Source organism: Boleophthalmus pectinirostris, unplaced genomic scaffold (genome assembly GCF_026225935.1).
Source record: "Boleophthalmus pectinirostris isolate CB_2022bp ecotype Guang Dong unplaced genomic scaffold, ASM2622593v1 HiC_scaffold_20, whole genome shotgun sequence".
Lineage (NCBI taxonomy): Eukaryota > Metazoa > Chordata > Actinopteri > Gobiiformes > Gobiidae > Boleophthalmus > Boleophthalmus pectinirostris.
Genome location: NW_026571153.1, coordinates 11,971,334 through 11,983,752, shown reverse-complemented (window position 1 = coordinate 11,983,752; position 12,419 = coordinate 11,971,334). Strand labels below are relative to the sequence as shown.

The window sequence follows — 12,419 nt, the reverse complement described above, 5'->3', positions numbered from 1 at the left end:
ATCAAATAAGGCTCCGACTATATAAGAGAAAGAAATTACTGGAAACACTAAAGTCTTTACATTAAAATAAATATCATAGTCTATATTGTGAGTTTCCTATTATAATATAGCAACATTTAATTTATACAGCGGCTTTCTAAATAAAGTTACAACGTTTTCTACAGATGGAAACAAAAAAATAAAAAAAATACGATGTGATGAAAATGATAACGATAAAATCAAATATTAAATCCAAACTATTCAATCATCTAACGTGGATATTCTGCCGCAAATCTAACATGCGTAACTGGTCAAAACAGACAATAAAACCATTATGCTTTTCAAATGTTACTTGTTACTCCACTTCTGCCTCGGGAGCTCAAATCGACAGCATTTAAACTCTAACAGCGCTTGGGGGTTGTCCACAAGTGCAGCAGCTCTAGGTAGCTCAAATCGATAAGCCACAAGGTAATTTTCTCTGTTTTCCCAGATTTTATCAGAGTTATTATCGCCAACAGAGCCCAAAGGAAGTTGTCATCCTCATGTTTCCAAATGTCTTCTGGTTTTGTGTGAATAAAGTCCATAATTTACCAACTTGAAGAAAAAGTGAACTGCAAAAAGAAAACCAAACTGAAAATCTAATAATATAGCAAATGGATAGAATTATCAGATTGAGTGGAAGAGATTCTCACCATCTTCACTTTACTTAGTCTCACATCCAAAACCAGGAATCCAATCTCCCATTTCAAACAAAAAAAAATCCTCACATAGCACCTTCAAACAGTGTGCTACATTGCATAAATATTAGATAACTGCCACTTTGAATTTCCCAGCTATTCATGAAAAACATGACTATGAATCTGCTCCTGAATCTCTTTTTCAAATATATCTAAACTTTCTTTAAAAATCCAATAATGTTCCTCTTCTTTCGCTAAAGGTGGGATCGTGCTATCTGTGTTTACCATGCGGGCGGGTGGCAGTGATGTTATTCATTGTATTCAGGGAAGCGCGAGTGCCATAGTAATTTTTCAGTCTGACTGCACCTTATGACAACACGCTCTGTATTTATGTGCATCGACTCTGATCTTCTCTTGACCTTCCTGAATGAATGGGTGCGCCAAGTTTTAAAAAAAATAAAATTAAAGTGGAACTAAGCACTAAATCAACTGTTTTTCTTTCAAACTGTGTACGCCGTGTTTTTATAGCTTTATCTACTGTTCTAGTTGTTTTTTGGGAGATTTCCGCGAAAACTAGGTAAATTTGTCAAGAATTATAACTCTTTATCTGTTTGATTGAGATTTGTTGCACCTCTAGCCAAAGACCTTTCTTTTTTCCTTGTCAGTAGTCATATTTGTTTTGATATAGGCAGAAGATTTATGATTGACTAATCCCTGACCTGTCAATCACTCATCTGAGCTTGAGAAGATTCACCAGTGACCAGACCCACATTTTTGTCAAGTATTGTAATATGTATTCTTGATCCCAGGCAAACAGTCTATTAGTTAAAAATTTTTTTAAAGATAATTATTATGGTATCAAAATTGGTAACAAGTATCAAGCCTATTATGCGGTATCAAAAGAAATAAAACTGTCTGAAATTAATTGCATGTATATCGAGTGTGCTGGTGTTATGTACTGTTGTGTGATTGTTGTTGTACTTTCCCTGTCCTGTAGATTATTTGACATGAACCTTCCGAGGGACTGAAGATGAACCTGGCCACGCTGGCTATAATCTTTACATATTTACATTTTAATAAATAAATAAATAATAAATACATTTTTAAAATGAGCTCTGGGTAATGACCGAAAGAATAAGATTGTGGATACAAGCGGGCAAAATGAGTTTCCTCTGCAGGGTGGCTGGATGCTCAGTCACACGGGAGGAGCTTGGAGTAGAGCCGCTGCTCCTCCTCGTCAAGAGGAACCAGTTCAGGTGGCTCGGGCATCTGCTCTCGATGCCTCCTCAGTGCCTCTCTCAGGAGGTGTTCCGGGTACGTCCCACTGGGAGGAGGCCCCCGGGAAGACCAAGGACACACTGGGGGACTATATCGTTGGGCTGGCCAGGGAACGCCTCTGGAAGAGATGGAGGAAGTGTGTGTGGATAGAGAAGTCTTGAAGTCCCTGCTTAGACTGTTGCCCCCTGCAACCTGACCCCAAATAAAGTGAAAGGAAATGGATGGATGGAAGTATGGTATTGTGATTAGGGGTGGGCAATATTGACATTGTTGTCTGTGATATTTCAAGATATCCATATTATGTTTTAAAGGACCCATATTGCATTTTTCTGGTCTATGTTATTTCCTCATCAAAAGCATACCTGGAGTTGTGTTTTGTTTCGTTCACACATGTTTAACACACAAGTTCTTCTCTCAAACAGAAAACACTTTCTTCCACCTCATGATGTCATGTTGTCATACCATTGTGTTTTTAAACTCTATACACCTTCACTAGAATCTTTTGGATAATTTTAACCCTGGAATTTCCATTTTCTACTAAACAAATGGTAAAATGTAGCTCTGGGTATGGTTTTGATGAGGTAACCACATTGTAACATGGCAAAATATAGGACATTTAATAATTCATTAGGAATGTGCTAAAATATTCCTGTAAATACCTTAGTTGAGGATCAAGTATCCAACAAAATGTGAATGGAGCAGAAAATGAACCACAAAAGTGCAGAAGTACCACTTTATACACTTGTTTGACAGATTATACTTGATGTTTCTGCTCATTTTTATTTTTGCTCAGCTTTTTTTTTTTTTAATGTATTGTATTTGTTTATAGTCTCGATAGTCACATTTTGCATATCTCCAAAACAACATTTGTAATATTGTACAGTTTTTTATATATTGTTCACCTATAATTTTGACACACTCTCCCCTTCAGTCCTCCGGGCACTGACCCTGTTTGAAATGTGGTTGTGAGTGAAGTTTAGTTGTTTAGTTGAACTTTAATATTATCCCAAAGATGTGCTGATGTCTTATTCCCCCAAAGGAAGTGTAGAAATCCTTTAAACAAAAAACACTTCAAATCATGATTTCCTCACTGTAACACTTGAGGATTTCACAACATGCACTTTTATAAAGAACGAGTGGTTAAAATTAATGAATAACCTTTACAAATCACACACATCTCCACATCTTAAGAGAATCTGTTTGAATCTCATGTCTCTTTTGGGAAATTAATCAAAGTTTGTCTGCTCCAATGAATATTTAGGAGTGGAACTGTAGAGCAAGATGTAGGATTAGGAGAACTTTGTTTAACTCTGATCAAAGGGTGGAGTTACTTTTTTAACGCGAAAAGATGGCAAAACTGGCCAAAGCTACTGTGCAAAATTTGAATACCAAATACACATCATATGGGAATAGTTTTTCAGAAAGGCTGCAATAAGAATTAGGGTTGTCAAAAGTATCAACAATTAGATACCAATAAATACTAAAATACTACATTGAAACTTGAGTATAAGACGATATAAGAAACTAATACGATTTAATATTCAAAATGACATCCTATTATCTAAATGAAGTTTTTTTTAACGTTAAGTTCATTACATTTTTTTGTTTTGTTTTTGTCTTCACGTTATCAGAATGTATTGAGTCCCTTTCTGGGTATCAAAATCGAGTTTGAAATTTTAGTATCACGACAACACTAACAAGAATATATAAAAGAACAGGAGCTATTGAAATCTTCCAAATGGTATAAAGTGATTTTTCTGCACTTTTTTGTTTAATTTTAAAAGCCCGTAAGTCCATGTTAAGTCCACGTCTTATGCTTTCATATTGTAAACCAGTGTTTCCCCCAGCGCTTTATAGTTAAGGCCTTGACAACGAGCGTCCCCCACCTTGACTACGTCCCTCTGAACCACGTGAATTCTTACAAAACTTTGGTTGTCTCACGGAATCTCCGCTCTCCCCACTCCTCACTTTTTCTCAGTGCACAGAACCCCCCGTCCTCTATTTCGCCAGCACTGCCTTACCTAACCAATTTTCTGCGGGAAACACTGTAGACTGTAAAAAGAAGTGGACAAAGAGAGTGTGAAGTCACCCCTTGCATTTGGCTTCAGTCAAATGAAGCTCACCGTGGCTGGGAGTTATAGAACTGAATTTTGAGCATAGTTCCATTTTAGGAATAGGAGTTGATTTCTGACAAAACTGTGAAATAAAAACACCAGGATCATCTAGAGCGGGTTAATATGAATATTTTACGACCAAAATGACAAGTCTGACAGCAGCAGTTTCAGAGAGACGGGTGACAGTTTTTAAGTATGTCTATTTTTCAACTGTATAGAGGAGACAAGATATTCATTAAGATCATCACTGACAACAGTTTTGGGTTGCTTCAGAAAAATGAGAAATGCCTTACAATTTGTTTTGACGAAAGGAAAAGAGACTGACTACAATGATCTTATTTATATTTTCATGTCTGTTGTCTTTATTCTCTCTGCCAGGAAGGTTTATTTGTCCTGAAGTCTGAGAAGAACGTGACATTAAACGCACGAAATGACCAGGGACTACTGACGGGTCAGCTGACCGTAGGTGAGTCCATTTGCTCCAACAAAACGAGTTTTACCAAAGCTATTAATGGTGCACTATGTAACTTTTCTGGTGGAGGATTTGCCATCTGCTTGTCTCCATGGAGATGTTATTGCTTTGCCTGCAATGTTTCTCAGTATGACATTGAACTTAGAGGTGTTACTGGCGCTCAAAAACCTTTGAAAAACATAAGCAGGGCTGCCTCTCCAAAAGATCTGACTTTTAACTTGACTTGGTGGTGGAGAAATTAAGATAATGCCATACTGTGGAAGCAATAACATCTCCATGGCGACAAGGTGGTGGATCTTCTACCACAGTGGTGCCCAATACATCGATACGTCTACCAGTTGATCGCCAAGGTAGTTTGGGTAGATCTCAGTGTCATAGTACTCGTCTTGGACTCGATTGCGTTTAGAGTCAGTCTTGTCTCTCACTTGAGGTCTGACACTCGACGAGTGCGATCATATGACATTACGGCTGCTGCTGTCAGCAGTAAATGTGTACCGGCGTGCGGGAGCGTGCGGGAGCGTGCGGGAGCGTGCGGGAGCGTGCGGGAGCGTGCGGGGCTTCTCACTGCAGCCAATGCTCTCATTTAGAACCCGTGGATAATGTGTGGCACATCACAAACACATGCTCCCTGCACGTGGCTTGTTCACAACAGCGTGTGCCCTTATGTCTCAGCGTGTATCACAGGGCAGATTAAACTTTTTAAAAAATCCTGCCTGTCCATCTGCCTCACGTCAGCTCGCCGCTACTCGCCTTTTCATGCTTTCGCTCCTCCCCATGTAAAGCGCACGCAGGCTCCTTCCACAATATGTTGATTAGAAGAGTAAGATGAAATGTGAAGCAAAAACTAATCTAGATTTATGTTACAGTGTTGGCACAGAGGATGTCTACAGCACAGAACAGGCCTACAGCGATATTGGCTGAAGTTTGCCTAATAAAAGTGCACAAATGCATCTGTATTTGTCACGATGTGCGTTTGGTTTGGTAAATGTGCAGAGGCTAAATCCCACTGCAAAACCAGTAAGAGAATGCAACTCCAGTAAGGAACTTAAAGAAACAGGTTTAAAAATTCTACCCACTTTCTTCCCTTTTTTCACATTTTTCTGTAAAGTGCCGGTGCAAGTTCTTTTAAAGAAGGGCTTCTCAAACTGTGGGTGAAGGTCCAAAAAAGAGGCACAGAGTGTAGAACAGTTTGCTCGGCTTTGTACCCCTGCTCTACCAGAATAGTTACATAGAGCACCTTTAAATGAACTTAGGGTCAGGTTTTTATGACAGATTTTTTTAAACATAAACTTTTGCTCTTCCAAACTTGTCATCCTGAAGGGGCTAAGATCTCTGAACCTACTCATTTACTCATTAGAAACTGATGGACGCTCAAATTAATGGGTTTAATCAAGATTTTCGACTCGTAGTGGTTTCGTCCAAACACAATATTTGAAGGCTTAATTAAAAGGCCAATGGATTCTCTTATTAACATCAAGTTGAGGCATCAGTCAGGCCAAATGACTGCAGCCATTTACATGATTAATGTCCACTGAAAGTAAACGGCTTTCGTATTCACATTAACAGCTATTGATCTGAGCGGAGCAGAAGTTAGCAGCTGATTTGACGTTTCGGCCGTGCATGACCTCCCTCTCCAAATGAGTTTCTGCATTTGTAGAAAGTGCTTTGCTGAAATAGGTTGTCTTCACGATCTAGAGTTTGATGATGGCATAACCTCAGATGTAACTATTCCCATGGAGAGATTCGCTGTTTTTGAAAGTGTCAAACCCGGAATATTCATCTCATGGTTTAAAGTTCCTTGATGTGACAACAATCAAACCTTTGGAGTTGAATAATGGCACCACTTTCTGAATGGAGAAAAATGATTTGTCTTTTGTTTATTTATGCTGATACAGAAGCTATTCAACTTTTTGCCAGTTTTTGTTTCATGTTTGATTCAGGCCCAATAATTACAGAGATTTTATAAACCGTCCATCTGCAATTAGTTTTTTGTTTTTTTTACTTCATTAAATTGATTGCATATATACATACAAATTATTATAAATATAGAAAACAGACAAACAGTATACACAAAGATGACATAAAAGAAGGGTAATTATCATTCTTTTATAAACTCATAACATGTAATTAACTTGTTTATTTTTATTATCATTATTAAGGGTTTTTTCTAGGGATGTAACAATAACCGAAATATCGTGATATCGTATCATTGAATGTCTCACAATAATATCGTGGGCTGTCATAATATATCGAATTACAAAATCCTTTGCTTAAATGCATTGTGTTATAGTACCAATAGCTAATAAATATCAGGAACTACATATCCCATGATTCATTTCAGCGCAGACAACATGAAGAGATATGTTTTTACTTGAATTCTTGGGATTATAACGGAAATAATTCACACCAAAAAATCTTGTCAGGGTATTTTAAAAGCAAAAAAGTGTCCTATCTACAATTATATCAGCCTCTCCAAAGTATTGCAATAAATATCAAACCGTGAGATGCATATTGTGATAATATTGTACAGAGAGATTTGGATATTGTTACATCCTTAGTTTCTAATGATTTAAAAATAATACTATAGCTTGCATTTTGAAGTGAAAGATATTGGGATTGGTATTATTCCACTTAAAACAATCAATAAAATATTTCCCATATAAAAAGCGAAATATTTAAATATAGATATGCTTTTTATCGAAACTGTTATAAATAAATCAAAAGAATAAAAGAAAATATCCCTCAGTTTAAACTATTGAGATTGTCAAAAGTTGTGATGTCTGTGAACCCAGACCCATCTGAACAAAGAGAACCACCGGACTGTAAGGCACACCGTCGATTTTTAAGAATTTAGATTTTAAGTGCCCCCTTTAGTCCGAAAAATACTGTATATAAAACAGGAACTTGCAGGTAAAGTAATCTTCCAAATTGTATGAAGTGATATTTCTGCACTTTTATGCTTTGAGTTTCATGCATAGACTGTAAAAGCATAGTTTAATTTCCATATTAGGAACAGGAGTTGATTTCCAGACAAAACTGTGAAATAAAAACACCAGGATCACCATAATAATAAAAAGAATAAAAGAAAATATCCCTCAGTTTAAACTACTGGGATTGTAAAAAGTTGTGATGTCTGTGAACCCAGTCTATTAGATGGGCAAGAATAATTACCTCCTCTGACCATTAGAGAGTGTAGATTAATGGAGGTAAAACAGGGTAAAAGTTTTTGCACATCTGGAAAAACACCAAGTCTGAGGAACTTGAATTAATATTCCTCACCAGCGGAACAGATTACTGATTTGTCTCCATCCTTTGTAAAAGCATGGCTGATCCAGCTTTGCTCGAGCCTTTCATTTGCACAGCAAGCACTCCAAAGCACAGTATTTCCCACTGCCAATATCCTTACGTGCCCAAATGCCGTAGTGCCCATTTAGCGGAAACACAAACTTCCACGAAACTTCTTAGCCCAAACTGGCAGAATAGTAATTGCTTTTCCCATGTAAACTAATGCAAAAGCGCCACTATCCGAAATGACCCAACAGACCCCAAATATAGTCAAGGAAATAGGGTTTAATTTATAGGTAATGAATTCTTCATCACGGATTTGATTTTGCAGGTTAATCACAAAATGTACAGCCAACAAAAATGAAAAACCAATTTCCAAAATAGCAAAATGTTTGACCTCGTAAGCCCAATCCCATCTCCGCCATAAAAAATATATACATTGCTTCTTTTTTTTTCATTTAACTTATTTATTTACAATTTAATGAGAGTTAGTGGTTCATTGTTAATCCTTTGATGTCAGAAGACTGAGGGAACACTTTTTATAATTGGGTAAACTTGTTTTTTTTGCCATTGTTTGCTAATGCTATACAGATGTACCCGTTTCATTATGTTGCCATGGATACAACCAGACTGCTGAAAACACGTTTAATTAAATGTAAAAACCGTTCCCACACGGATGACCCCATTGGCCCGAAGTCAATTTATATTAGCATCAACAAATATTCTGCTACAGCTTAAGACAAAGAAAACGTCGTCGCAATACTATTGAAATATTACAGCTGGGATGTTTTCAAATCATGAAAGGAGCAATTTAGGTTGTGTTCATGCTCATCTTTGTATAAGGCTTTGGACAGAACCAGAACCAAAATCAAACCCTGTGGCAAGAAAAACTATGTAACAAAGTTAACAAAAGAGCTGTGGAAAAAAAAGGTAAATACATTTAACACACAGTTTGGGATTACACAGAAACGAATCACCATATCACCGCATCAGAAGTGATTTGCGTCCAGACATGTCGCTTCTGTGTCAGCAACCCTTCCCTATCCACACAGCTTTGTGCATATTTGTTTACTGTTTACAGAAACAAAACTTAAAACCGCATGTTTAATTTGCATAAACTAAGAGCTCAAAAAACAGCTCGCTCCTTGTGCCCTGACGCGGTTCAGCTTCTGTCAGACTAAAGGACATGACTCAGTGGAATATGAGTGTTCTTTCTGTGACAGAGGGGTGTTCTGCTAATGGTGAGTCTGTTCTGTGCAAGTAGTTCTAGCTGCGCTGTTTCCCGTTTGTCTATGATTTGTTTAAAATGTTTTCCGCAAAAGCATCACATGACCGATGTCATGAACCCAGCGAATCAGGAAGGTGCAAATCACGTGACGTGGTCCAACAATGACAGCAACTAGAGCTCCTACGTCAGCATATCAGCGTTTTCAGGCATCCACACAGTGCTGGATTAGATCTGTACTCCGATGAATTTGTGGGAGCTGATGGAACCAGATCGTTCCACCTCTGGAGCTGTTTTCCATCGGATTGGTGTGGATGAACACTGCATCCGCAAACAACTTGAATAGGGGGCCACAGTAATATCAGAATACTTTTGAATGAACACTAACTTTAGTATTTAGCATCTTAAAATCTCCATTGAAGATTCCCTGAGATATGATGGCACAGTTTAGTAATAATGAAGGCTTGGTTTGGCATTGGTTTAGTCCTGATCTAGTCTAAGTTTTGGTGTGTGCAAGTGTAAACACAGTTTATTGCTCTGTAACTTCATCCAAGCTCTCAAATCCTTTAGCAAATATTCATGCCATGTACATAATATGCAAAAATATCTTGGTACCCAAACAACGTAGGCTACATTACTGAGGGTGCTATCATACCACACAAAATTGGAGCTAAACTGAGATAAAGTCCAGAACCAAACCTGGACTAGACTCGGACTAAATCAAGTCTACAGCAGGGGCTCAAATCAGGATCAAACTTGGAGCAATGTGAACATCACAATCTTATATGTGCGCAGCAATTTGTTTCAAGAAATTTCTGGCTGGTTTCAAAATATTTTACCTCAAAATAAGGAAAATTAATCCTGTGTAAATGTCTTATTCTGGTTTAATGCTGATCTAATCGTTTAGGTTTTGTTTTGAGCTTAGTCACAGTTAAGTCCCAATTTTCTTACTGCACACATAAAATTGGGGCTAAACTGAGACAAAATTCAGAACCAGACCTGGACTAGAACTCGGACTAAATCAAGTCTACAGCAGGGGCTCAAACCAGGATCAAACCTGGATCAATGTGAACATGTGTATGAATTTGAGTTTGTGTCTTGAACAGGACCAGAGTCTGTGGAGGCCCAGTGTCAGAGACTGGAGGTGCGCAGCAGTGAAGGAGGAAGACTTCTGTTTACTGCAGAGGAAGAGGAAGTCGTCATGACAACAGAGAAATTCACCATTACAGGTACGCGGACAGGCAGGGCACACGGGTTTGGGCCCCAAGAACTATACATATATAGAAGAAATGATTGACCTTAATCCATTTCAACACTTCATCAGAGGATAAATCAGACAAAGTTTGAGTTTAAATAAAACTTAATTTGAGTCTCCCGCTGGTTTAATGTGTTTCAGGCTCTGAAGGAGCAGTTTTTGGTCATTCAGTGGAAACCCCCTTAATCCTGGCCAAGTCCACAGAAGACCTCAAGTAAGTTCATTATCACCCACTTTAAAGAAACCCATTAAAGCTTAATGCTCTGTGTTCATATCTTTTCACATTAGCATCAGGCTCTTTATAAAACCAAGATAAATGTAGCATGGCATATCAAAGTTCAGCCTTAAGAGAGAAAAGAGCAGCAGGAGCCATTATTCACCAGTATCCTTATTCTCAAGCACCCTCATGTCCACTCAAGTGCCGCTGCTCCAGCAATTTACAAACCAAACTCGCCTATTATTTCAATTTAACACCACGAGAGTGACTTAATGCATTAGTTACACTCTGAAAAGGGCTCAAATGAGACGCTAAATATTGAGATGCATATCAGTCAGGTCCACTGGTGCACGTGCAATCATAAGCAGAGCGGTTTGTTGTCCTGAAGGGAAGCCGTGATCAAAGTTGGCAGAAAAGCAGTGTTCTGGCAGCTCATTCCCGAGCAGTGAGACGAATACAGATAAGAGTGGCTACACAGAAAACATAGGCTCAGTCACTCGCCGCACCCAGGGATATAAAGGTTAAAGGGGACAATTTTTTTACTCTTTAAAATGGGACTAAAAACCTGAACTCCTTCCACATATACATTTCAATAAGAGTACTGCCGGTAATTCACCAACAGTACGGGAAGACTGAAGGGGAAAAGTGAAGGGAGGAGCTGTGTCTGGACACATGAGGAGCTGTGTGATTGGTTTAACGGGTGTCCAGGTACTGACACTGGTGACCGCAGGGCTAGGAACAGTAAACAATGCAATGTTTTAATAGTGTAGTAGCAAAAAAGTTATTTAGTATTTAGTTCTACTTTAAGTCAAACATACCTGGGGTTATTATTATGCTTCACGTGTAAGTGAAGCATAATAAGGCGATAGTTCCCACATTAGGGTGGTCAAATGGTTAAATGGTCTTAACTGTACAGATAGTTTTTACTGTAAACAACAACGGAGTTTTTGTTTGACTGAAGTTACTTCAGCTTCACTGCTTTATTAGTTCCCTGGACTTTGCTAAAGAAAAAACAATGGAATCGACATTAGTTTATTAAAAGACCATTGACATAGGATTTTTTTTAACAAAGATTTTTAATATATATACTGTATATTTTGAGCCTAAGGTGGTGTCTCTGATGGGTGACTTGACTTGATAAATTGGTGGAGCGAGTGAAACTCAGTGAAGGCTAACCACTCTGCCACGGTGAACCATTCTGTAGTACCAAATATTATAAGAATAAGAATGTTTAATTCTTTGTTGAAGGAAAAAAACTACATACATACACATTTTAAAAATTGTATAAAGGCTATAATTTTCCTTTACATTTTTAAACAATTAAATCTATTTGGTGCTATTTACTGCATTGTCTTCTTGATCAGATCCACTCAACGACAAGGTTTCTATGAGAACAGTGCAGTAAAAATAATACACACAATACAATAACAAATAACTTTTCAGAATGGGGAAAAGTTCCTTTCCTTTCTATTTCTGCAAAGGAACTGATTCATCTATACTCTTTCCTTTCCTTTCTTTATACTCCTCCCTTTATATACAGTGAATGGTATAGTCACACACGTCTGAGAAATATAATATAAACCCTTTAGGCAATTGTTTGTAACCAGGAGTAAACAAAAATCTGGCAATAGAAGTGTTTAGATCCTAATAAAGACAATAATAGTGTTGTGGAGGTGCGGATCGACTTTATAATAGATCAGAGTTCAGATAGTTTCTTTTTTTTTAAGTGCTTCTTTACTGTGTGTTGTCCTTGATCAACAAAAGCTGAGCATACATTGACAAACAGTTTTGGCCTCCCACTGCTTGTGTGGCATAACAATTCATGTGGAGTTGTAACGAGCACATATTATCACAAACACTATTGCTATTGCTGTTATTGAAAAAAAACTCTCAATCTAATCATTCAGGTTCTGCTTT

The 12,419-nt window shown here is 37.8% G+C and overlaps 1 protein-coding gene across 1 annotated transcript in view; it reads left to right on the top strand.

The window, feature by feature from the left end:
* The window catches only part of LOC110170748 (zeta-sarcoglycan-like), a 63,032-nt gene that overhangs the window by 28,458 nt on the left and 22,155 nt on the right, over window positions 1–12,419 (top strand). The window contains exons 4-6 of the mRNA XM_055156823.1: window positions 4,427–4,514; window positions 10,137–10,259; window positions 10,427–10,499. Of these exons, the coding sequence (XP_055012798.1) occupies window positions 4,427–4,514; window positions 10,137–10,259; window positions 10,427–10,499 (284 nt within the window). The remainder of the gene's footprint in view (window positions 1–4,426; window positions 4,515–10,136; window positions 10,260–10,426; window positions 10,500–12,419) is intronic.